The sequence below is a fragment of the Enhydra lutris genome, unplaced genomic scaffold, assembly GCF_002288905.1.
Source record: "Enhydra lutris kenyoni isolate GAN:26980312 unplaced genomic scaffold, ASM228890v2 scaffoldscaffold66, whole genome shotgun sequence".
Lineage (NCBI taxonomy): Eukaryota > Metazoa > Chordata > Mammalia > Carnivora > Mustelidae > Enhydra > Enhydra lutris.
Genome location: NW_019154150.1, coordinates 3,410,556 through 3,437,920, shown reverse-complemented (window position 1 = coordinate 3,437,920; position 27,365 = coordinate 3,410,556). Strand labels below are relative to the sequence as shown.

Genomic DNA, 27,365 nt, shown 5'->3' with positions numbered 1-27,365 from the left:
ATGGGGAGGCGCTGCTGGCCGCGGCGCGCCCTGGCCGCTGCGTGTCTGGGTGCCGCGCTCCTACTCCTGGGCGCCGCGCCCCGCGCCCTGAGCCCGGGTGAGTGCCCGTCGGGCCCCTACACGGGGGGCACCCGCTGTGTCCTCCCGGTCTTGGGGTGGGGGGGGCGGGCGAAGTGGGGGTGGGCGAGGTGGGGGTGGGTGGGTGCAGAAAGGCACTAGGCGCCCCCGTCCATGGCCCAGCTCCCCGCAAGGGTGTTGGGCCCCTCGGGAGTTGGTCTCTCAATGACCAAGAGATGTGATCCTTTGGGGCCTCATAGCCTGTGCGCAGGGACTGGGGTCAGTTGTGGGTGGCCGAGGGCATTGGGCCCACCCAGGAACGAAGCCTCATTTACCTTGCCCCAACACCCCTTGGCGCCCGGAAGTCCCTTGGCATAAGCTTGGGTGGGTTGGAGAAGCTTGGCGCTGCCTGGTCTTGAAGGTGGTCCCTCTGTGCCACAGTCACGGCTGCCTGGAGCACCCTGCTCCGCCCCCAAGTCCACAGGGGTAAGGACTTGGGGCTCCTCCGCACACATTGCATGGTCTGGTTGGAGAAACTGAGGCAGCTCGTCATGAGTCTGCAGTGCAAAGTAGCTGCTCTGGGCCAGGCGTGCGCTGAGTCTTACTTCACTTTGTCTCCTCCCCACTTAAAAGTGGGAAACTAAGGCCAGAGAGAGTGAGGGACAGGTGTGGATGGCTAACCCGCAGGCTACACAGTCTGCCTGGGGGCTGAGATGCCTAGTCAGCAGTGTGTTCCAGTCTCTGGCTCTGTTTGCCTTTTCTGGGTGTGAGTGTGTTGGGGTAGGGAGCAGGGACGGGTGGGTAGGGGGTCAGTCTCTACTCCCCGCCTCTACCCTGTGTGGGCTGTGAGAATCCTCAGAGCCCCATCTTTGGTGACTCCCAGACAGGGTCCCAGGAAGTAGATAACCATGACTCCCAGGGTGGGCAGGGACTGTGAGCCATGGGGTCAAGGTGGCCCAAGAGATGAGGCTGAGGAATCTATTTTTGGGGGACACTCACCCCCCTGGCTGGGTCTAGATTAGTGAATAAAGGTCATGCCACAGCCTTACCAGCTGGATGACCTATTCCCTCTCTTCCCAGGTCCTCAGTACTCCCATCTATCACATGGAGTGCTCAAGTTCTTCCTTATGGGGCTTCTGGGGAGATGAAGTTAAAGGAGTTAGGGAGACAGCACACAGAAAGTGGCTGGTCATGTTTAGGACTCATGATTAGTGTCAGCTGTCATGATTAGGGGTAACATTGTGCTCCCTTCATCCTGGGGTGAGGGGCTTCCTTCTCCTGCTTTCCCTCAAACCCCCATGCCTGCCTCCAGGCTGGAGGCCAGGGTATAGCTGGGGTCCAGGTGAGCACCCCTTGGAGAGGCCTCCCTAGTGTTCACCCAGTCACCCTGCTACTCGCACTGTTTCCCCCATGTCTGGACTCAGCCGCCCAGATCTGGAGCCCTCTCTAAGCCCGTGGAAGGGAGCTCTGGACAGTTTCTACCACCACCCCTTTCTGTGAGCAGGCTGGCCATCTGAGAGTGGTGCTCTAGGTTCGCGGCAGATGCTCCTGTGTCCTAGCTGAGCAGCGTGTCCCCTAGCACGGTGTGGGCTGTGATCCCAGGGTCTGTGACCGTAGGACAGTTTCTGTCCACCCAGTCATTCAGGGACGAATGTTTACTCAGGGCCTGGACTCCCAGCCCCCAGAGCTCAGCCCCTGGGGTGGGGTGTGAGAGAGAGAAAAGGCCAGAGCGTCTGGGTCCTGGTGTGGGGGGTGTGTCTCAGGGGTATCTACAAAGGAGTAGGTACGATTCAGTAGGCATCTGCATGTCTGTATCTCTGGGGTTGTATGGGTCTCCCCTCCTGGGACATATCTCTCCTGCTACCTCCTCTACCCAGGTTTGAAAAAAGAGAAATGAGCCAAGGCACTGGTCACTCTCTGCGCTTTGTTCCTTCTCCTTCTAACCCTTTCCTGCAAGACCCAGGAGAGCAGGAGCTAGAGAGAGGGACTTAACCAACCCCCCTCCAGTCTTTGCTTGGGCCATGTGCCCCGCTGGGCTTCCCTATTATTTGAACACCTTGACACCTTGGCCGTGACAAAAAGAAGGTTAATCAAACCAACCTACCCAACCACCCCTGCTGTCTCCCCCCACCCCCAGCCATGCTAAACCCCCTGAGCTCAGAAGCCAGTGAGGGTGTGCTAATGTTGAGCCCACAGGCACCAGGCAGATGCCAAGGGCAGACTGCTGGGTGGAAAGGCCTTCTGCCAACCAGCTGGAGGTGGATCCTTCTGTCCAGGGACTCTGAAAATGGCCTCAGTAGGATCCTCGGCATTTCTAAGCATGTCCCTAAAGCTGTGTTCCAAGTTGGAAGGGGTTGAAGGCAGGGTGGGGAGCGGGGTGGGAGGGAGTGAGTCTCTGGCCTGGGGATAGGGCTCCAAGGCACAGGGAGAGTGTCAGCACCTTACTCCAGGCAGGCAGGTCTGTTGCGGTCCCCTCCTTCTCCAAAGCAGAAGGTGTTGCCCCACATTGGACAGGGGACCCCTGAGGGGCTGCCACTATAGGCCTGGGGCCCATTTACTAGAGCAGAAGTCTGGAGCAGCCCACCCTGGTACCCCCTCGGCCCCCAGGATTCTACCAATGCTGATCTAGTGCCCAGTCACAGGGTCCTGGGGAATGAGGAAGATGCTGGGGGCAAGGTGGGACAGCTGCCCAGGATGCCACTGCCCTCAACACCCACCCTCACGCCAGGGTCCTAGGGGCACCTCCACTGTCCCCTCTTGTCCCCTTCTACCCCTTACTTCCTCTGTGTCCCTGCCTGGGCATGGCGATGTAACTCTGTCGACCACATATTTGCTGGGCACGTGCTCATGCGAGGTGCCTTTCTAAGGCTGGGAGCCAAACTTATTAATACCCCTGCCTGTGCAGACCTTACATTTTTTATATTAAAAATCCAAATTGCCAGTTTGCATCCTCTGTCCCCAGAGGCACCCACAGGGAGAGTCTCCATGCACCCCCTTAAATCTCCTACCTCTGGTTCACAGCGGTGGCACGGGGAGGGGCTGGACCCACTTTCTAGGTTTGCAGGAGTTGAGCATCTTCCCTGATGTTGTGAGGAGACTCTCTGTCCACTTCCGGGAGACCTGGGGTTGGGGGCAGGGAAGGGAGAGTACCAAAGAGGTTGGGGGGGGTGCTTATTCCCAGTGGAGCCCGCCCTTCCTTCCAGGCTGGACTGCGGCCTTCCTTTCTTCCAGCCACAAGCTCTTCTCTTGGGGTCCAGTGCTCCCTGTCTGAGGTCCAAGGGTGATGTGTGCTCACAGAGTTCTTCTCCCCTACCATCCTTCCTGTAAAGTCTCCAGATGGGGAAGGACTCAGGAAGCTCAGGTGGGGACCTTGGCTCTCCCTCCTACTCCCTCTCCATGCCCTTCCTTCTCTGGCACCACAGCACCTGGGGACTTGGGCCACAGAGACAACTGTACAGTCTAAATGCAGCGTGTCTGATAGGGTGCCCCTGCGGCCAGGCAACATAGTAGTCCCAAGGCAGCCATTGCTTTTAATGAAAAAAACGGTATTTTGGTTCTACACAGAATAAATGCAGAAATGCCCAATGACTACTGGGGAGTCAGGGAGCTGGGGTGCCAGGACTCAGGTGGGTCAGTGAGGCTTGGAGCTGAGCAGTGTCCCTCGAGGACCCGGCAGTGGCCCCTCAGTGCAAAAGCCAGGGATCTCTGCGGGGTAGCCAGAGGAGGCTGGAGCAGGCATCTTGCCCTCTACACCACCCCCACCCGCCTGGTGCCCCATGTCCCCTGCCTCTCACTGAGCCCCCTGCAGGACCCCATCCCATAGACTCTCCCTCCTCTCCCTTGCACAGCGGGGCCCCAGTCCGGGACTCTGCATGCTCCTTTCTCAGTCATGGCTCTTCGGCCCTCAACAGCAAGTGAGGAACCAGAGACTGGGAGCCACCCAGAGGACAGTGTCTCAGGGCGGACATCTCAACTCCTGCCCACTTAAGCCAGATGTGGCTGCCTTCAAAAATGGGTGGATCCAGGGGCTGAAACCATGTCTCCAGCTCTGGGTTTGGCTTTTCTCTATGGTTGCCTCACTTTTAGCTCCCTCAGTCCAAAGGAAGGGCTCTTTTACTGATAATGCCAGGCAGGGTCTCAAGGATGTGTCATATTGGCTGGAATTGGGTCACCTGGTGTCGACCTCTGAGCCAGTTGTTGTGGCAGAAGGGGATGGGATGCTCCGATTGGCTAGGCCTGGTCACATGTCTATCCCAGCCGCTGTGGGAGAAGGATGCTTATCAGAAACATGTGGATGGAAGGTAAGCAGGTTCCTTCCTGGAGGGAAATCACGTGGGCTAGCCAAAGGAGGGGAGTGGCTGCTGGCAGCCAAATAAATAGATGCTCACCAAACTGCTGTCCGTTCTCAGAGACTGCTAGAGTGCCCAGGGCTCAGAGGCACCTGTCAGGCCTCCAGAGAGTGCCATGAGAAAAGGCTAGCTGGCAAGACGGATGGCCCACTAGAGTAAGCATTAGTAATCCCATTTTGCAGAGAAAGAGACTAAGATCAGGAGCAGGGAAGTAACTTGCTCAAGGTCACCCAGCTAGGAAGTGTGGGGGACAGGATTTAAATCCTAGTCTAAATCCCTAACGTTTATGCTTCCTATTCTGCAGGACAGGAATATTTGGGTTGGGCTTTGAAGGCTGCATAGGAGTTCACCAGGTTGGAAAATGAAGAAGGGGAATTTTGGGCAGAGAGAATGGCACAGACAAAAGCATGGAGGAGTGAAAAGTCCTGCTGTGCTAAGGGCTGTGCTGTGGGTGGAGCTCTGGGTTCATGAGAAGAGGTGGTGGGGTGGAAGCCAGAAAGGTACTATAAATTGGGTGTTAATGGGTGGCCTTGAATGGCATACCAGGAAATGGGGTACTCTCCCTATGGCCATAAGCGGCTATCAGTCTTTAAGTAAATATTCACTGACCTTAGGTGAGCTGCAGGGGTTACAAGAATTACAAGAAATCAAGACAGTCCCCATACAGAGCTGACCTTCTGAAGAGGCAGCCAGAAATAACCACATTATTTCAGTGGTAATAAGTGCCATGAATAAATTAAAAGGAGAAATGGAAAGATCCTGGTGTGGAGTACGGCTCACTGGAGAGACCCTCTTTCCAGAGACTTCAGAGTTGAAATCTAAACATGAAGTGTTTACTCTAAAGTATAAGGGCTCCTGGAGGAGCATCCCAGCCAAGGAACAGTGCAAAGGTCCTGAGGTGGGAGCTTACCTAATGTATTCATTGCTTGGCAGAAAGACCAGTGTGGCTGGAGCTGGGGGTAAGTGGAAGGTGGGAGGTGCACCAGGAGGGCCTCTGGGAAGGAACAGGAATTTATTGTTAACAAGTAGGAAGCCATGTGGGTTTTAATATAACCAAAGTAGAAGGAAGAGAAATAAGAAGCTGAATGAGGAGACTCTAGTGATTGTCCTTGACATAGCCAAAGGGGCTTGCTGCCCTGAGCTGACTACAATGGAGGGGTTGGGGGACTGGGGAGGTTCCTGATCATTCTGGAGGCAGAGGTGATGAGATTATACCCAAGATCATCTGGCCAGATCAGGGGTTCCATTCCAGGTGGTTTATGGAGTTCAAAAAATTGAGTCTGAATTTTAAATACAAGTGAAGAAATCTCTACTTTTCTTCCGGGGGGTTGGGGGGGATGGGATTGTTTTTTTATTTTTGAAGGTCTTGTTAATGTGTTCCTCCATGGGCCTGATTACCAGAGGGAATGTCCCTGACCCGGAGACATGCAGGTCAGCCCTGAAGTCCCAGGTCACCCAGGGGACCGAATGGGCTGGGGAAACCCTCCCTCCCACTCCCCCAGCAAGGTCCCCAGGGCCTGTCGGTGCTGTTTGGGCCTGGCTGTCCCTGCCTGTCTGGTCTTGCAACACTATGCCCAGCTAGAACTTATTAACCAGAAACCACATGTTGTAATCTTTGCTCACTGGACTGGGAATCACCAAACAGTATTTTCCCCCCACAAGAGTGAAGTTTCAAGTTGCCCACAGAACGACTTGCACCCTGCCCGGCTCCAAGGGGCAGCCAAAGCCTTTCCTTAGGGGTGGGTGTGCAAAGGGCCATGTATTGGGTTTCTGCTTTCTGTTTCCCTGTGTGGTGGCTCTGCCACTTACCTGTAGGTTTTGTGAGGATGGACCAGGCTGTGCACTGGGCAGAATGGGTGCCCAAGAGATATGCCCTCTGATGTGTACATGTGCTCTGGTCTGGGGTGAGATCCTGTTCCTGGGCTTTACTTGCTCTGAGGCCTCAGGCATGTTTCTTTTCCTCTTTGAGCCTCAGTTTCCCTATCTGTCAAGCGCAGATAATAATAGTTTCTACCTGATAGGAGTAAGTGTGTCAATGTCTACAAAGTGCTGAGCACAGTGCCAGCTGCTGGCTGAGCCCAGGGCTGTGCCCCAGCTGCCTCTTTCCTGGCTCCCCGACCCTGCCAAAACACTGCCTCTTTTGCCAGCTGCCATGCTCTCTTAGGGGCTTCCTGCCCACATGCAGTGGGCCCTGCAGGGTGTTGGGTTGGTCTTCGCACTGGTCTCCTGGACTGGGACTGTGGTCTGCTCATGAGGCTGGGGTTGCCTGGTTTCCATGGCCTGGAGCCCTCTGGGCATGGGCACTGGGCTTTCCCAGACTGTGGGCAGCTCACCCCACATCGCTTCCTCCCCTTCAGCCCCAGCTGGTTCGCTTTGAGCTGTTCTACTACTATGATCTCCTTGTTTCTCCTTCTGCCAGCCTCTGTCCCCATCACTGTGTGTAGCTCTGTCTCTTTCTCTGCATCTTTGGCACCCCCTAGTCCCTCCCACCTCCCTTCCACCACCCTCTCCCCGCACCCAGCCCCTTCCATAACCTTCTCTATTTTTGTTTCCTTTTTCAAAGCAGAACCCCATAGAACCCCATTGCGGTTTTGCCTGTGGCTGCCCTGGGCGGGCCCAGGCTCCTCCCTGGCTGTGAGACTGGGCCTGCTGCCTGGCTCTCCCTGGCTTGTCTGCTCATTGGTGCCCTTGGCAGGGAGCCTGGGACCTGAAGCCTCATGGAGGGGCTGCAGGGTGGAGGACACAGGCCAAGAGAGGCTAGGGGCAACCAGAGTAGAGGTTGGGGAATGCCTCTTTGGGGCCACCCTGCCCTCAGATCCAAACCCCCAGCTTCCCAGAGTGGAGGGCTGGCTCCAGGGAACTTCAAGACAATCCCCTTCTGACCCTCCTAGACCCATCTGTCCCCTTCCATGGCCACCCTGCCCATCCCACTAGACTGTAGGTTCTTCTGATCTGTGTGGTAGAAAGGGTGGAGTGGGTGGTGTGGCCCAGCCCTGTAATCACTGGCCATAGCTACTCTATAAATAGGGCCTCCCTCTTGTGCCTGTTCCCTCTGACCCTCCACCCACTGGCCCCTGAGGTCTGGTATGGGATCCATTTTCCTGCAGGCTGTAGCTTGAGCAGGAAATGAGAGTCCCCACACAAGGGCTGGTGTTTCTGAAGGCTGGCTGCCTCCCTCCGAGTTGGGGGGTGCGGGGCTTGAGGCTGCCAGAGGCATTGCCAGGAGTCCCTAGACAGTAGGCTTCAGATGCACACAGAAGGTTCTGGAGGCCAAGGCGAGGCCAATCCATCCGTCACTTATTCATTCCTTTGACCAGCCTCTGCCAGGCCTGGCTCCAATACAGTGGTTCTAGAAGTGCGATCCTGGGCCAACAGTATGAGCATGACCTGGGAGCTGTTAGAAATGCAGATTCTTGGGCCCCACTCCAGCCCTACCGGGCTAGAACCTCTGCGTGTGGGGCCAGGTAATTATGTTTTCATTCATGCATGCCAAAATCTGAGAACCACTACTCATGGTCAGTTTGCCAACAGTTAACCAAATTTTCAGCTTATCAAATTTTCCAGGTTTATTTCTTCGTCAAAAACACATCTTAAAGAAAACGCCTGAATCTTTTTGATGAATATATTCTTGGCAGTGTTTTGAAGACTCTTCATTTTGTTGAAAGCCAAAGTTCATGGATATGTTCATCCATCTTATGAATATAGTCTCTTCCCATATGATCCTGAATTCTTGAAGATAGTCTTGTGAATAAGCCATAGTCTTATGAACTCAGGAATATATTATGCTAGCCATTGACTGAATTTGTAAGCTAGACTTACATAAAACGTCCTTGCATATATTCTTTTTTTATGACCAGTATTTTTATTTATTTTCATTGAGATCTAATTCTCATTCCATGAAATTTCACTTTTTTAAAGTACACAATTCAGTGGTATTCACTGTCTGTAAAAGTTGTGCGATATGACTTCTATATAATTCCAGAATATTAGCCATTAGCAGTCACTCCCCACTTTCCCAGGGACTCCGCTGCCGTGTCCCTCAGCCTCAGGCAACCACTAGTTTCTGTCTCTATGGATTTGCCCATTTTGGCTGTTTCATGTAAATGGCATCAAACAATACGTGGCCTTTTGAGTTTGGTTTCTCTCACTGAGTAATGTTACAAGGTCTAGCCATGTCAGGTACATGTCATGTACATGTCAGTACAACCTGGGTCAGTACTCCTTTCCTTCTTACAGGTGAATAGGTGTACACGTACCACAGTATTTAATCCTTCATCTGCTGATGGACATTTAAGGCTTTGGTTATTAAATATAATGCCAACAGAAACATATGTGCATAAGTTTTTGTGTGAACGTGTTTTCAGTTCTCCTGCGTATGTACCTAGGAGTGGAGTTGCTAGGGCATAGGCTAATTATATGCTTAAATTTTTCCCCCCAATTTTTGTTATTATGGTGAAATACATGTCAGATAAATTTTGCTGTCTTCATTGTTTTTGTATAGTTCAGTGATATCAACGCCTTCACAGTGTTCTGTGACCATCCTCTCCAGAGCTCTTTTTGTCTGGTAGAACTGAAACTCTGCACCTATTAAATGACTCCCCATTCTGCCCTCCGCACCCCGGCGACCATCCCCTGCTTTATAACTCGTTGGTTTTTACTACTCCGGGTACTCTGCAAGTGGAATCATTCATAAGTGGTCCTTTTGTGACTGGCTTCTTTCACTCAGCATAATCTCCTCAGGGCTCACCCATGTTGTAGCCTGTGTCAGAGTTTCCTTTCCTTCCCAGGCTGACTGTATGAATGGACCCCATTTTGCTTATCCATTCTTCTCTTGATGGCCTCTCGGGTTGCTTACACGTTTTAGCTATTGTGGACAATGCTGCTGTGAACATGGGTGTGCAAGTATCTCTTAGACATCCTGCTTTTTCAGCTCCTTGGGGTATATACCCAGAATTGGAATTGCTGGTCATATGGTAATTCCACATTTAATTGCCTGAGGGGCCTCCATCCTATTTTCCTAGAAGCTGCCCCTTGTTATCTCCCCACCAACAGTATACAGGGTTCCAATTTCTCCATATTGACAACACTCGTTTTCTCTCTTTTTTTTGATAGTAGCTATAATAATGGGTGTGAGGTGGTAATCTCATTATCATTTTGATTTGCATTTACCCAATGATTAGTGAAATTGACCATCTTTTCATGTGCTTCTTGGTCATTTGTATATCCTCTTTGGAGAAATGCTATTCAAGTCCTTTGCCCTTTTAAAAAATTTTTTGTTGTTGTTGAATTTTAGGAGCTCTCTATATATCCCTTATCAGATACATAATTTATAAATATTTTCTCCTATTCTTTGCATTGTCTTTGGGTGCACACATTTTTTTAAAATTTAATTTATTTTAATTCAATTAATTCACATGTACTGTACTGTTAGTTTCAGAGGTAGAATTCGGTGATTCACCAGGTGTGTATAACACCCAGTGCTCATTACATTATGTGTCCTTTTAATGTCCATCACCCAGTTACTCCATCCCCCTACTCACCTCCCCTCCAGCAGCCCTCAGTTTGTTTCCTAGAGTTAAGAGTGTCTTATGGTTTGTCTCCCTCTCTGATTCCATCTTACTTTATTTTCCCCTCCTTTCCCCTATGATCCTCTGTTTTGTTTCTTAAATTCCACATATGAGCAAAATCATATAATCATAAAAAAGAAATTTGCCCATTTCTTGACTGGATTATTTGTTTTTTGGGGGTTGAGTTTGATAAATTTTTTATAGATATTGGATACTATGGGTGCACAATCATATAATTATATGATTGACTTATTTCGCTTAGCATAATACCTTCTAGTTCTATCCACATCATTGTAAATGGCAAGATTTCATTCTTTTTGATGGCTGAGTAATAGTCCATTGTATGTAGTATACATATAATATCACATTTATATATATATATCAATTATAAATATATATATATGTGTGTATATATATACATATATATGTGTATATATATATGTATATATATATATATCACACTTTCTTTATCCATTTATAGGTCAATGGATATCTGGGCTCTTCCTGTAGTTTTGGCTGCTGTGGACATTGCTGCTATAAACATTGGGGTGCAGGTGCCCCTTCGGATCACTACATTTATATCTTTGGGGCAAATACCCAGTAGTGCAATTGTTGGGTCATAGAGTAGCTCTATTTTTAACTTCTTGAGGAGACTCCATGGTGTTTTCCAGAGTGGCTACACCAGCTTGCATTCCCACCAACAGTGTAGGAGGGTTCCCCTTTCTCCGTATCCTTACCAGCATCTGTTGTTTCCTTTATTGCTAATTTAAGCCATTCTGACTAGTGTGAGGTGCTATCTGATTGTGGTTTTGATTTGTATTGTCCTGATGTCAAGTGATGTTGAGCATTTTTTCATGTGTCTGTTGGCCATTTGTATGTCTTCTTTGGAGAAATGTCTGTTTATGTCTTTTGACCATTTCTTGACTGGATTATTTGTTTTTGGGGGGTTGAGTTTGATAAATTCTTTATAGATATTGGATACTATGGGTGCACAAAGTTTTTAAATTTCCAGCAAGTCCATTTACCTATTTCTTCTTTTGCTACCTGCGCCTTTGATCCTATCCAAGAAACCATTGCCAAATCCAATATCATGAAGCTATTGTCTTATGTTTTCTTGTTTTAGGTCTTATGTTTAGGTCTTTGACCCATTTTGACTTAAATTTATATATTATGTGAGGTGAGGGTCTGACTTCATTCTTTTGCCTGTGAATATCCAGTTTTCCCAGCACCATTTGTTGAAAAAAGTGTCATTTCCCCTTTGAATGGTTAAAATCATTTGACCATATATGTAAGTGTTTATTTCTGGGCTCTCTATTCTATTCTACTGATTTATATGTCTGTCCTTACACCAACCACTGTTTTGTTACTATAGCTTTGCAGTTAGTTTTGAAATTAGGAAGCATGAGTCCTCCAGTTTTGTTCTTTTTCAAGTTATTTTTGGCTATTTGGGGTCCCATACGAATTTCAGAATGGGTTTTTCTATCTCTGCAAAAAAAGGTCATTGGACTTTTGACAGAGATTTCATTGAATCTGTAGGTTGTTTTGGGTAGTATTGACATTTTAGCAATATTAAGTTTTCTAATCCACGAACATGGGGCATTTTTCCATTTCTTTGTGTCTTATTTATTTCAGCAGTGTTTTGTAGTTTTCACTGTACAAGTCTTTCACCTCGTTGATTAAGTAATTCCTAAGTATTTTCTTCTTTTTTACACTATTGTAAATGGAATTGTTTTTGTGCTTTCTTTTTCATATTGTTCATTGTTTTTGTGTGGAAATGCAACAGAATTTTGTATGTTGATATTGTATCCTGCTACTTTGGTGAACTCATTTATTAGTTCTAACAATTTTTGTGGGTGGAATCTTCAGGGATTTCTGCATCTAAGTACAGATCATCTGCAAACAGAGATAATTTTATTACTTCCTTCCAGTTTAGATATCTTTTCTTTCTTTTTCTTGTCTAATTTCTCTGACTAGAGCTTCCAGCATTATGTTGAATAGAAGTGGCCAAAATGGGTATCCTTGGGGCACCTGGGTGTCTCAGTGGGTTAAAGCCTCTGCCTTCAGCTCAGGTCATGATCTCAGGGTCCTGAGACTGAGCCCTGCATCGGGCTCTCTGCTCTGCAGGGAGCCTGCTTCCCCCTCTCTCTCTGCCTGCCTCTCTGCCTAGTTGTGATCTCTCTCTGTCAAATAAATAAATGAATGAATGAATGAATGAATGAATCTTTTAAAAAAATGGGCATCCTTGCCTCATTCCTGATGTGGAGGAAAAACTTTTGTCTTTCACTACTGGGTATGATGTTCGCTGTGGGTTTTTCATATATGGTTTATATTGTGTTGTAGTACTTTCCTTCTATTCCTTGTTTTTTGAATTTTTTTAATCATGAAAGTATGTTGAATTATGTCAAATGCTTTTTCTGTGTCAAGTGAGATAATCATCTCACTTGTTTTCCCCCCTTCATTCTCTTAATGTGATGTATGACATGATTGGTGTTTGTATGTTGAACTATCCTTGCATTCTAAGAATAAATCCCACTTGGTTATAATGCATAATCTTTTTAATGTGCTGTTGAGTTACATTTTCTAGTATTTTGTGGAGTATTTTTGCATCAATATTCATAAGAGATATTAGTCTGTAGCTTTCATTTCTTGTAGTGCCTTTGTCTGGCTTTTCCCCCCCAATCAGAGTTGTACTGGCCCCATAGAATGAGTTAGGAAGTGCTCCATCTTCTTTGGTTTTTGGAAAAGTTTGAGAAGGACTTGTATTAGTTCTTTAAATGTTTGATTGACTACAGCAGTGAAGCCATCTGTCCATGGATTTTTTTTTTTGTCTAGAAATTTTTGATTACTGATTTGATCTCCTTACTAGTTACAGGTTTTCTCAGATTTTCTAACTACCTATTTATTTAGTCTTAATACATTTTGTGTTTTTTAGAAATTTGTCTATTTCATCAAGGTTATCCAATTTTTTTTTGGCATACAGTTGTTCATAGTACTCTTATTTTTTTTTATTTCTGTAGTCACTAGTAATGTCCCACTTTCACTTCTGATTTTAGTAAGCTGTACCTTCTTTTTTCTTGGTCCATCTAGCTAAAAGTTAGTCAACTTGTGGACCTTTCCAAAGAACCAATGTTTGGTTTTCTTGATTTTCCCTATTTTTCTATTCTCTACTTCATTTATCTCTGCTCTAATCTTTATTATTTCCTTCTTTCTTAAAGCTTTGGGTTTATTTTTTCTTTTTCTAGTTCCTTAAGTTGTAAAGTTAGATTGCTGATTTTAGATCTTTCTTTTATTTTTTGATGTAAGCATATATAGCTATAAATTTTCTCCTAAACACTTTTACTGCATCCCATAAATTTGGTATATTGTTTTCATTTCTGTTTGTCTCCAAGTATTTTCTAATTTCCCTTGTGATTTCTTTGATCCACTGGTTTTTTAGAAGTGTGTTCTTTGATGTCTACAAATTTGTGGATTTTCCAGTTTTCCTTCTGTTACTGATTTCTGACTTCACCCTGCTGTGGTTAGAGAACATACTTTGTATGATATATGTCTTTTAAAATCTATCATGACTTATTTTGTGGCCTAACCTATAGACTATCCTGGGAAATGTTCCATATGCATTAGAGAAGAATGTGTATGCTGTTGTTATTCAATAGAGTGTTTTGTATATGTCCATTAGATCTAGTTGGTTTACTGTGATACATAAGTCCCCTGTTTCCCTCCTCATCTTCTCTCTGGTTGCTTAATTCATTATTATGAGTGGTATATTAAAATCTCCCACCTATTATTTCTCCCTCCTATTCTGTTATTTCTCCCTCCTGTTTCTCCCTTCTATTTCTGCTATTTCTCCCTCCTATTCTGTTAATTTTTGTTTCATATACTTCGATGGCCTACCATTAGGTAAGTAAATGTTTGTAATCATTTTCTCTTCTTGTTGTATTGAAACTTTTATTTATATATAAAGTCCTTCTTTGTCTCCTGTAAACTTTTTTTAAAAATTTTATTTATTTATTTGACAGACAGAGATCACAAGTAGGCAGAGAGGCAGGCAGAGAGAGAGAGGAGGAAGCAGGCTCCCTGCTGAGCAGAGAGCCCGATGCGGGGCTTGATCCCAGGACCCTGAGATCATGACTCGAGCTGAAGGCAGAGGCTTTAAGCCACTGAGCCACCCAGGCGCCCCCTCCTGTAAACTTTTGATTCAAAGTCTATTTTGTCTGGTATGAATATAGTCACATTTACTCTATTTTGTTATTACTTGCTTGGGGTATCTTTTTCCATCCTTTCACTTTCAACCAGTTTGGATCTCAAGTGAGTCTCTTGTAAACAGCATATAGAGTTGGGTCAGATATTTTTATCCGTTCTGCCAATTTCTGCATTCTGACCACAGAGTTTAATCCATTGACATTTAAATTACTGATAAAGAGGAACATCTGTCATTTTGTTATTTGTCTTCTCTATGCTTACAGTTTTTTTATTCCTCATTTCCTGTTATACTGTCTACTTTTGTGCCTAGTCAATTTATTTTTTGTAGTAAAATGTTTCAATTACTTTCTCATTTCTTTTGTGGATACCATGGAGATTACACTGAATATCCTAAAATTATACATTGTATTTTGAATTTATACAAGTTTCTTCATTTGAATTCGCCATACTTTTCCTGTTTCTTTGTATGACTTCTAATTTTTTTGTTGAACACTGAACATCTGAATCAAAATGTAGCTCTGGAAATCAGATTCTCTTTCTCAGCGATTGCTGTTTTTAGTTTCTGTTTTTGTTTTTCTGATTGTTGTAGTCTGTGCTGAGGTTCAGCCCAAGGTATAAATTTAAGGACTTCTTAGGTCTTTTCTGAGCTCTTCCTGGGCATTCAGTCAGTTTCTGTTTTTCCTCACCTATGCAGTTGTTTTGAATGTTTTAGTATGTAATATCTGGCTCCAAAAAGGGAAAAAGAGAAAAATGAAAGGTGGCGAAAAGTAAACCAGCTCTTCAAAGTAAACCAGACTTCTCCTGGAAGCCACTTTATGTGGAGGGGGAGGGGCTTGCAACAATGTTGGGAGGTACAACTAATCAAAGCACAGATCTCTGATATTTGGAGAACAGGTCTCTTTTGCCCATTCTGGCTCTTTTGCATTGTATGTAAACTGCTCCATGAACACATGCACAGCTGCATGCCATGTGGTGGGGGTGGGGGATGGGTAGCTGCCCTGTGCTAAGAGCTGAAACTGACTGAAATTTACCACTATTTACCATTTAAGCCTTCCTCTGGAAGTTGAAAGCCTTCAAAGGACTCCAGAATTCCAATTCTCTCTGATGTATCAGATAGATTCTACTAGTACAATTGTTGCCTAGGTGGAGGGACAGATTCTTGGTGTGCCTAGTCTGTCATCTTTCCAAAATCATCTAGGCTTAGCTTTTTTTTTTTTTTTTTTTAATTTTTGTATTTACTCATTTGAGAGTGAGACAGAGAGAGCACAAGCAGTAGTGGGAGACTCCCTGCTGAGCCAGGAGCCCCACATGGGACTCCATCCCAGGACCTAGAGACCATGACCCAAGCTGAAGGCAGACACTTAACCATCTGAGCCACCCAGGTGCCACTAGGCTTAGCTTTTTTTTTTTTTTTAAGTTTTTTTTTTTCTTTTTTTTGACAGAGAGAGAGATCACAAGTAGGCAGAGAGGCAGGCAGAGAGAGAGGGGGAAGCAGGCGCCCTGCTGAGCAGAGAGCCCGATGCAGGGCTCAGTCTCAGGCCCCTGAGATCATGACCTGAGCTGAAGGCAGAGGCCTAACCCACTGAGCCACTCAGGTGCTCCCCTAGGCTTAGCTTTTAAGGAATTGCCAAACTGTTTTCTGTGGCAAAATATCTCTATTTTTACATTCCCACCATCAAAGTATAAGGGCTCCAATTTTTCCACATCCTAACCAACACTTGTTTTTGTCTTTTTCTATTACAGCCATCTTGGTGGGTGAGAAGTTGTGTCTTAAGGAGGTTTCCTAACAGCTAGAAATGTTGAGCATCTTTTTATCCATTATTGGCAATTTGTATATTACTGGAGAAATGTCCATTCATATCCTTTGCCTACTTGAAAAGTTGGGTCATGTCTTTTATCATTTGGTCATAGACACTCTTTATATATTCTGGATACTAGTCCTTTATCAGTTATATCATTTGAAAATATTTTCTCCAAGTTGGCGGGTGGTCTTTTCACCCTCTTAATGGTGTCCTTGGAAGCAGAAAAGTTTTTAATGTTGTTATAGTCTAGTTTATCTATTTTTTCTTTTGTTGTTTGTGCTTTTGATGCCATATCTATGAAATCACTGCCAACTAAGAGATCATGGAAATATATGTCTATGTTTTCATTATGAGTCTTATATTTTTATCTCTTACATTTAGGCCTATGATCCATTTTGAGTTAGTTTTTGTATATGGTTTGAGGTAGTGGTACAATTTCATTCTTTTACATATGGATATCCAGTTTTCTCAGCAAAGTTTATCATAAAGACTATTTTTTCCCTATTGAATTTTCTTGGCACCCTAATAAAAAAGATCCTTAGATCTTAAATGTAAATGTTTGTTTCTGAATTGTGAATTCTATTTCATCAGTCAGTATCTCTCCTATCCCAGCACCACATAGTCTTAATTACTGTAGCTTCGTAGTAAGTAGGTGAAATTAGGAAGTGTGAGATCTCCAAGTTTGTTCCTTTTCAAGATTATTTTGGATATTCTAAATCCCTTGAATTGTCACATTAAGTTAAGGATCAGCTATCAATTGTCAACAACTGTAAATCTGCAAAAAAAAGACATCTAGGGGGGCGCCTGGGTGGCTCAGTGGGTTAAAGCCTGTGCCTTCGGCTCAGGTCATGATCCCAGTGTCCTGGGATCGAGCCCCGCATCGGCTCTCTGCTCAGTGGGGAGCCTGCTTCTTCCTCTTTCTCTGCCTGCCTCTCTGCCTACTTGTGATCTCTGTCTGTCAAATAAATAAATAAAATCTAAAAAAAAAAAAAAAGGCAGCTAGGGTTTTTATAGCAATAGTATTAGTAATCTGGGGAGGACTGCCACCTTAATGACATTAAGTCTCCTAATCCATGAACATGGGATATTTTTCCATTCATTCAGGTCTTCAATTTCTTTTAGTGATGTCTTGTAGTTTTCAGTGATAAGTCTTGCACTTCATTTGTTAAATTTAATCCTTAATATTTTATTCTTTTTATTCATTGTAAGTGGAGATTTTTTGTAATTTCAATTTCAAAAATATCATTACTAGTATTTAGAAATACAATTGACTACTGAATATTGATCTTTTATTCTACAACCTTGCTGAACTCATTTATTAGCTCTTAGCTATAATAGTTGATGGATTCCATGTATTATAGAATATATATATATATTATGGTGGATTCTATATAATCTATATATATTCATGTTATCTACAAATAGACATAATTTTACTTTTTCTGTTCCAATCTGGATGCCTTTTCTTTCTTTTTCTTTCCCAGTTACCCTGGCTAGAACTTCTAGTACATTGTTGAAAAGAAGTGGTAAAAGTGGGCATCCCTTGTTTTGTTCCTGATCTTAGAGGTAAAACATCTGGTTTTTCACCATAAAATATGTTTTTCCTAGATGGCCTTTACCAATTTGAAGAAGTTCCCTTCAAGTTCTAGGTTGTTTAGTGTTCTTATTATGAAGGGTATTGAATATTGTACTATACTTTTCCTGCATGTATTGATAATTATGTGGGTTTTTTCTTTTACTCTATTAATATGGTAGTGTATTACCTTGATTGATTTTTGTATGTTGAATCACTCTTGCACTCCTGGGGTATATATTACTTGGTTATATATAACCATTTCATATGTTGATGGGTTCAGTCTGCAGTCTGCAGTATTTTTTTTTTTTTATGTTCATAAGAGATACTATTCTGTCATTTTCTTTTCTTGTGATATCTATGTCTGGTTTTGATATCAGGGTAATACTGGGCTCGTATAATGAGTTAGGAGGTATTTTACACCCCAATTCTGTTTTGTTTTTTTGAGAGGGGTAAAGAGTTTGGAAGATATTGGTTTTAATTCTTCTTTAAATACTTGGTAGAATTCACTAGTGAATCATCTGATTCTGGGCTTCTCTCTTTTTTTTTTTTTTTACATTACTACTTCAGTGTATGTATACATATTATCATACATTGCATTATTATATATATTATTTTACACTGCATTACTATACATATTATTATACAGTACATTATTACACATATACATTATATATAAAATGGTTCTATGTCATTGGGATTTTCTATTTTTTTTGAGCCAATTTCAGGAATTCTCATCTTTTTAGGAATTGTTCATGCCTTTCTCATTTCTGTAAGATTCAATTCTAATGGTTTCTCTTTCATTCCTGTTTTTAGTAATTTGAGATTTCATTCTTCTTGGTTGGTCTGTCTAGCTAAAGGTTTGCCAGTTTTGGTGATCTTTTTGAAGACTGCATTATACTGTAGAAAAATGTGATCAAGAAGCAGAAGATCATGAGCCTATGCTTACCTAAATCAACTACATTATGTTAATTGAATATGTAGGAAGATATTCCTTAAAATGCCTTTAGAGTAAAAGAATAAATTTAGTAAGCAGAGTTTTTGGTAGTTTTAGGAAGATTGAAGAGTGCAGCAGTGAGACAGATTGTATACCTGCGCACTGTCTTCCAATCTGGGAGACCGTGAAACCTGCATTTACCACCAAGTGACATACACATTGGCCAGGGAATTACAGGCTGCTGTAGGAGTCCATGGAGGTCATGTGACCTGGTGGGCTGTCACTGGAGAACCTGCAGCTTGGCTGTGCTACCTCTATTGCTACCCAGCCCTTTCTGGCTGCCCACACCCAGGATCTCGGGAGGCTGCAATGCCAGCTAGCTTGGTGAGCCCCTTAGGGCCCCATGGACATGGGGCTGGTAGGCGTGGGGCATGAAATGAAGGCAGATGGAGATCGGTAAGTTTGGGTGGCCAGGTCTTTACCAATGGACCGTGGGCTGAGTTCCACCTTTCTTCTCATCCCTGCCGACCTGGTGTCCTCCAGCTCTGAAGGCGGGGAGCAACATGGGGCAGGAGCAATACCAAGTATCCTGCCCTGGTGGGTTAGGGGGCCTATCAGTGGCCCACACCCCATCAAGCCTCCTGGAGGCAGGTGAGACACAAGAGGGAAACTGAGTCCCAGAGGTAGATCAAACGTGCCTAAGGGAGTTGGCCAAGTTCCCCAAGGGCTACAGCCAGCCCAACTGATGTCTCTTTCATTATGCCCCATAGCATTTGAAAACAGCTTGGGCTCTGGCTGGCTTGGTGGGAAGAGGAGGAGTCCCCTGCAGATGCTTTATGACTTGGACCAGGTAGGTGGACAGACCCCTATCCAGTGATGCCTCCTCCCTCTACCTCCAGCCACAGGAAACTGAGAACTGAGTTTCCAGTGTAGACCTTCCATCTTGGGATTGGAGCCCACAGTTGGACTTAAAGAGGCTTCCTCTGCAAGTCAAGGCCCTGTGAAGAGAGGAAAATGCCTGTGACAAGGGCAAATCTTAGAACAAGCTAAGAGACCTGGTCTCCACCCACCCACCCACCCAGCCGCCTACCCATCCATCATCTACCCAACAACAGGCTGAAGTCACACGTGCCAGGCACTCTGCCATGTGTTGAGGATATAAAAGAATAAAGGACCTTCAGGAAGTTGACAGTCTAGTGGGGAGACAGGAATTAGGTGACCCCCCCCAGATCTTAATACCTGCTGTGATAGGGAAACATGCAGGGAGCCCTTGCCCTCGTGCTGTTCTCAGGCACCGGGACCAGGAGGCTTGCTGTCTCAGGCATTCCACTTCTGCTGTGAACCATGCATAGCCCAAACACACACACAGACCCCACTGAGAGCCACAGGCTCCTGGCTCCCACACACATCAGCAGGAACGAGGAGAGGCACCCATTCAAACAGCATGTATAGAGCACCTACTGTATGCAGGCTGTGCTCGGGATGCTGCTGATCCAGTGGCAAGCAGGTCAGCTGGGTCCCTGACCTGTGTAGCTGACCTTCTCAGGTGAGGAAGACATCATCCCATCATTGCCATCTGCACTAACCTGTGGCTGATTTGCATCTAAAGGGACAGTACAAGGTGCGGCAAGAGATTACTGGGAGGGTCCTAGTTTAGATCAGGGAGAGAGATCCTCTCCGAGTAAGGGACATTGGAGCTGAGACTTGCTGGGAAGGAGTTAAGATGCAAAGAGTAAGGGGGGGCTGCATGCCTGGTGGTGGACAGATGACAGAAGAGGCTGTGTGAGGCCAGGAGTGGGCATCAGTTTGGCAGGGCCTGGCAGGTGGGACAAGGGCCACAGGGAAGTCAGGTTTTGAGCTGGGAAGAATGATCAGACAGTTTGGGCAGGTAGCTGTTCACTGAATCCCAGAGGGCTGAGCCAAGGGGGTCTGTGGAACTTCTCTGACCCACGCCCTTGGATTGCAGGTATGGAGGCCTTGGTTCAGAGAGGGTAACAGGCTTGCCCTGGGCCACACAGCAAGCTGAGGGCAGGCTAGGCTCTCAGCAGGATCCTGGTTCCACTAGTTCCACAGGCTTCTGAGGGGCAGATGGGGCTGGCTCAGCCCCCTCACAGCCTGAGTTCCCACTGATTGTTGGGTGTCAAGGCCCTGGGAGCTTAGTACCTTGCAGCTGGAGAAAAAAAGAGTAATAAAAATAATCTGGCCAACGAGGGCTAACTGTGTACCAGACAGTCTAGTTCAGTGAACTTACTTAGTCCTCATGGCAACCCTATAAAGTGGGGCTGTTGGTATCCCTGTTTACAGATGAGGAAATTGAGGCACAGGGAGGCCAAGGGTACAGAGAAGGCCACAGAGTTCATAAGGATTAGAGCCAGGCTAAGAATCCAGGCAGCCAAGTCCAGTCAGGCGGGGAGAGATGAGGATTGTAGCTGCAGGGTTTATTCCTGTACTGGTGGGCATAGCCCAGCTTCTGAGTCCCAAGGGACCTGCATTGGGAGTCCCAACTCCCCTACTTGAGAGCTATAGGCAACTTATTTCTTCTAAGCCTCAGTTTTTTTCATTTGTATGGAGATAATATTAACTATCTTGGTATTTATGGGGCTTCAAGCAACAGAAAAGCTGACTTTAAGCCATTAGGACAGTCAGTGTTTACTTCCCAAGATGCCCAGAAATCAGCAGCCCTTGGTACAGCAGCAGCATGTTGCCCAATATCACCCTCTGAATGTTGACATATGGTATATCTTGTTGCCTCACAACTCCAAGATGACTGCCAGGGCTCTGGACATCTCACAGGATGGTACCCCAAGCAGAAAGGGAGGGGCTGAGGCAAAGATTTTTTTCCTTCAGGAGCCCTCTCTTTTTGTACTGAAGGTAAGTCTTTCCTGGGAGACTAGCAGACATCCCTGTACATCTCCTTGGCCCAAACCACGCCACATGTCCACCCCTGGACCCATAGCTTTCATGAAGTTGTGTGAGGCTGCTATGACTGGTTCTTCCCCAAGGCTCTGCACATGACCGTAAGTGGGGTCTGCTGGCAAGGAAGGAGGGTGAGTGACAGTTGGGTGGATGGCCAACTTTCCCTGTGACAAGAAATATGTGGGGATGTCTGGAAGCTGAAAGCAGACCTTGGCTGTGGGGCCACTAGATACAGCCTTCCCCTGGCACCCACGTGGAGCCAGGTTTTTGAGGCCAGTCCTGTGAGTCTGCCTTAGAGGGAAGGGAATCCTCCTAGTTCTCTCACACCCCTCACTGCTCTGAGGTTGGCAGCCAGCCCTCAGTAAGATTTTGAAAAAGAAAGATAAGCACATGATAGGGCATCCAACCCTTCAAAAGAGTGCATCCAGAGAAGAGTACCTTCCCTTCCCACCCTGGCCCTGGTTACCCCTGCAGGTGACCAGTTCATTCCCTGTGTGCCTTTCCAGGCATGTGTGTAGTGTCCAATGCTGTCAGGTGCTTAGATACTTTTCCAGCATCATACCTACAGGTATATATGTCCTCTTTTTTTCTGCTTCATGTTCAAACTGAGGCAAATTCAAACACATACAGAAGTAAAATGTACAACGAACCCCCGCATTCCCGTAACCTAGTTTAAACAGTGATCAACTCTTGTCCAATCCTGTTTCATCCAGACCCCTCTCCCTCCCTTCCTACCTGGGCTTATTTGGAAGCAAATCCCAGCCTTGTTCATTACAATATAATTTCAACATCTAAAAGAGAGGCTCCCAGGGCACCTGGGCAGCTCAGTCAGTTAAGTGTCCAACTCATGATTTTGGCTCAGGTCATGATCTTGGGGTTATGAGATGGAGCTGTGCTTTGGGCTCTGATCTCAGCAGGGCACTGCTTGGGATTCTCTCTCTCTCTCCCTCTGCCCCTCCTCACCATGCTCACTCTCTCTTCCCCCCATTCTCTCTCTCTTTCTCTGAAACAAATAAGTCTTAAAAAAAAAATTAAAATACGAGAGGCTCCCTACAACCTATCCTTTCTGAAACATTTTTTTTCTTTCTTTTCTCACCCTTTGTAAACCGAAAGTGTGACATGTCAACTCTTGTTCTGTACTTCAGCTTTTATCACTCGCAGGATCTTGGATTTCTGCAGGATACTTTTAAAGGCATGAGAAGCTCAAGTGAGCACCTCCTCACACACAGACACGTTCTTCCCCTTCCCACCCAGCAACAGCAGATACTCTTACATGGGCACTGGACCAAGTGTCCCACCATTTCAGGTGCTGCTTTGTCCTTCCCTGAAATGGAAACACAAGGCTTTTTTCATAATTAGGATATAACTCACATACTACAAAATTCACTCTTTTAAAGTGTACACTTCAGTGGTGTGTAGTGAACTTACAAAGCCGCATAGCCATCACCACTCTCTAGCTACAGAACACTTTCATCACCCGCAAAAAGAAACCCAGCACCCATTAGCAGTCCCTCCCCCTACCTTCCCACCTGCCCCTGACAACTTCCAGTCTACTTTCTGTCTCTATGGATCTATTCTAGACATTTCATGTAAGCGGAATCCATCATACAACATGTGGCCTTTTGTGTCTGACTTCTTTCACTTGGCAGGCATAATCTTTTTCTTAGGGTGCATCAGAACTTCATACCTTCTATGGGTGGGTAATATTCCCTGTTATGGACAGGCCACATACTATGTATCCAGTCATCATCGATGGACATTTGAGTTGTTTCCACCTTTTGGCTATTATGAATAAGGTTGCTGTGAACATTTATGTACAAGTCTTGGCCTGACATATGTTTCTAGTTATCTTGGGTATATACCTAGATGGATCATCTGTTTGTTTTGTTTTGTTTTGTTTTTTGAGAAGCTGCCAAACTGCTTTCCACAACAGCTGTATCATTTTACATTCTCACCAGCAATGAATGAAGGTCCCATTTTCCCACGTCCTCCACAATGTTTATTATTTTTTTAATTATATCTTGAAGGTTTTTAAGGCAATTTTGAGAAATTAAAAACACTTTTCCTAAGAAGTCTTGGATGAAAATCAGGAAGAGGAGGGGCGGGAGGGGGAGTCTTGGAAGTGGAGACCCTGTTTGGTGCAGAAGGGACTTGAAGGAAAGGAGCCACCATTCTGTAGCTTGGATCTTAGCACAGCTGAGACAGGCTGGGAGGGGCTGGCCCAGGTATACTAATACCACCTAATTTATAGAGTTGTAAAGTGCACAGCGAAGTGCCTGGCATACAGTAGGTGCTAAATAGTGGATGTTAGTATTTCACAGAAGAGAGATAGGCTTCAGAGAGGGCAAGTTTCCTGCCCAACTACTGAGGTTAGAATTTGTTGGTGGGGAAAAAAAAATCAAGATCCAAAGGAACATACCAATTCCTAAATACAGAATTCGCTAATTTTATTATTGAACAAAAAAGTATCTCAGTAGCCTACAGGTGGCTGCATTCCTCAACTCTTTATATGGAATTAACGCTGTTGTTCTTATACACTATCTCGCTTTTAGTAAACAGTAAGCAGATATTCAATTTGTGCCCACGCTCACCACTCTGATGACTTATTAATCAGGCTTACTATGACACAAGCATATGCATTACCAGGACCTCCTTGGTCCTGAGTGTCCAACCCTATTTGTCACATCCTTCCACCTGCCTCAGTGAGGTTAGAGTCACACACACACACACACACACACACACACCCCAATTCTGGTCTACGGCAGATCCCTGGGTCCCAAATCACAATGATGGGTGGCAGTGCCGGGGTTCAAATCCCCTGTTCCTTCTCCACGGGCTGGTGGGCGCAGGTCCCGAAGCAACGACCCACCTCCGCTGTCGCCCGCAGGGCCCGCCCTCTGCCCTGGCCGAAGTGCACCGGCAGCGGCGGGACCTGCTGCGCCGCGCCTGCAGTCGCCACACGCGCCGGCAGCGCCTGCTGGGGCCCGAGGACCTGCGGCACGTGCTGGTGGACGACGCGCACGGCCTTCTCTACTGCTACGTGCCCAAGGTGGCCTGCACTAACTGGAAGCGCGTGCTGCTGGCGCTGAGCGGCCGCGCCCGCGGCGACCCACTCGCCATCCCCGCGCACGAGGCGCATGCGCCGGGCCGCCTGCCCTCGCTGGCCGACTTCAGCCCGGCCGAGATCAACCGGCGGCTGCGCGCCTACCTGGCCGTCCTCTTTGTGCGCGAGCCCTTCGAGCGCCTGGCGTCGGCCTACCGCAACAAGTTCGCGCGGCCCTACAGCGCGGCCTTCCAGCAGCGCTACGGCACGCGCATCGTGCGGCGCCTGAGGCCGCGCGCGCACCCCGACGCGCTGGCGCGCGGCCACGACGTGCGCTTCGCCGAGTTCCTGGCCTACCTGCTGGACCCGCGCACGCGCCGCGAGGAGCCCTTCAACGAGCACTGGGAGCGCGCGCACGCCCTCTGCCACCCGTGCCGCCTGCGCTACGACGTGGTGGGCAAGTTCGAGACGCTGGCGGAGGACGCGGCCTTCGTGCTGGGCCTGGTGGGCGCGTCCGGCTTGCGCTTCCCGGCGCCCCCGCCCCGGGCCAAGGGGGCTGCCGCCCGCGACCTGGCTGAGCGCCTCTTCCGGGACATCAGCCCCTTCTACCAGCGGCGCCTCTTCGACCTCTACAGGATGGACTTCTTGCTCTTCAACTACTCTGCCCCTTCCTACCTGCGGCTCCACTAGGCCATGGAGCCTCCGCGGGGTCCGTCACACTAATCGATGCCCTGGGGTCTCAGGTGGGGCCCGACAGTGCGCGCGTGCTGGGGCTGCCTGCCCGGACTCCACTCTGAGCACCACGGCCCCCCGCGTTTCCCTGCTTGGCCGGCCCACCGGGGCCTCCATCCCATCTGGCCAGGTTTGGGTGCCGCCCATCTCAGGCGGCTGTACACCCGTGCCTGCCGGTCACTTGATGCTTGCTTCCTCTGACTGCGCCATCTGGCAGGCACTCCTCCAGTCCCCTGGGTGGGGAAGCATTGAATTACTAGTATTTTTTTAGCTTGTGAGAGACCGTTTTGGGGGGGGGGGGGGGTGGTCAGCTTTGATCCCAGACCTGTTTGTGGTGCAGCAGAGCAGAATGCTGGTTCAGTGCCATCTGCGGCCTCGCCTAGTGCCCTCTTCACCGCCCCTGCCCTGGCACCGGACAGCCGTAGCCCAGGAGGAAAGCCCTGTGTCTTTGGGCTCAGGCTCTGGCCATCCTGGTCAGTGGGCATGGCCCTGGAGCCCACCCTGAGCTGCCTTCCACTCTGTCACTGAGCGGTGCTGCCTCCCCCCGTGGCTGGCCCCACCTTTGATCTCCATCTGGCCAGATCCTAAGTCTTCCGTGTGTGCCCACAGAGCCCAGAGTGCCCTATGGTGGCAGGTGTTAGAGGACCTTGGTGAGCTGGGGAGCTCATGTTTTTGAAATAAATGTTTTGTTTTGTTTACTTCTGACGTTTTGGACTTTCTCTGCTTTGTTTTGCCATTTGCTCTGCTACTGAGGGTGTCGGATCTTGGGCATCTCAACAAACCTCCGCGCCTCAGTTTTCCTTTGCTGCCAAAGGGCACAAGAATGCGGGGTGGTCGCAAAGATCAGACGAGAGAGGTGGAGAGCCTGGCTTTCCTTCACAGCAGCCCACACAGGTGAAGGGCTCTATGGGGAGTGTGGTAAGGAGCAGGTGCACCATGACAAGGGGTGCTAAATTCTGGCTGGAGGTGCAGTGGTGAAAACTCTGCAGGGAGTGGGGGGGCGGTTGGAATCTGACCTTTCAGTCTGCCTGGGCTAAAGATAAAAGCTGAAACCAGCTCAGTGGAACCCCGGGCCTGGGGCTGCCTCCCACCCTTCTGTGGGTGTGTGAGTGTGTGGGGGTGTGTGTGTGTATTTGCATTGTGTGTCAGGCCGCTTGGCAGTGAGGATACCCCCTTGTGGCTTTGGGAAGACAGCCAGCCCTGGGAGTCCCTTAGGAAGGACTGAATGTCCCCCTAGTGACTGTTTGGATATGTGGTGTCCTTTCTCAGTTTCCCTGAATGTAAATCGAAATGCCAGAACTTTGGGAAGACCAGGGCAGGATATGCCTGAGGCTTTGAGAAACAGAAATCAGAGCACAGCTGAGGAATGGTGGTTTGGCAGGGCAGAGGCCAAACCTGGGTTGTGGTGCCCCCACACCCTGTGGTGAGAGCCCACGAGCCTGGTTACAGGACCCTACTGGCCTGCGGGGGCCAGGCTGGCCAGGGACTGGCAGCTCAGTCCCATTCATGCCTCGGCCTTTGCTGATGTTGTTACCCCTGCCTGCAATGGATGCTTTCCCTTTCCAGGCCAGTTCTAGGGCTCCTCCTTCTCAGAAGCCTGTGGAGGCCTTCACGGACGCCGTGTCCATGGGGCCTGCCAGCAAGGGTCAGTGATGGCTGACCCCTGTGGACCTGGGAAGGGGCTGCCCCTGGGCTCCCCGTGAAGACTCACCCTGCTGGAGAGCGGTGGAAAGCCCAGGAGCCTGAAACAGCACCAGGACGAGGGGGGAGGAGCCAGGCCTGTGACACACCCGGAGGCTTGTTCCCATGCTCCCTCGTATGCCATACCCACAGTGTGTCACGTGCCACCTCACAGTCAGTTGTTCCACACACTTCCATGACACACACCTTTGTTCCAAGCTCCCTCAGTGCCCACGCAACCTTTGATGCGACCTGTTTACTGAAGTTATTGCCCATCCAGTACCCCCCCGCCCCAGGTCGTCACCATCAGAAGTCACCCTCTGGTTCTGCAATCACAGCACCTACTGTCATGTCCTTCAGCGCCTCCTGCATCCTGAAGCTTATCACATCCACGCACACTCCCTCATACTGCACACCCCCCATTGATGGCACTTGATGTCACACCCTCTGTCGTGAGTATGAGGGCCACACGCCAGGCCCGGGGCCTAAAGGCGCCTCTTCTCCCTCGT

General features: G+C 47.5%; 1 protein-coding gene across 1 annotated transcript; it reads left to right on the top strand.

The window, feature by feature from the left end:
* Positions 1-25,134, top strand: LOC111158983 (carbohydrate sulfotransferase 13). The gene is made up of 3 exons (XM_022521329.1): positions 1-97; positions 19,256-19,335; positions 24,289-25,134. Exons 1-3 carry the CDS (start codon positions 1-3, stop codon positions 25,132-25,134), a joined length of 1,023 nt encoding a protein of 340 aa, XP_022377037.1.
* Positions 25,135-27,365: the final 2,231 nt, after the last annotated feature.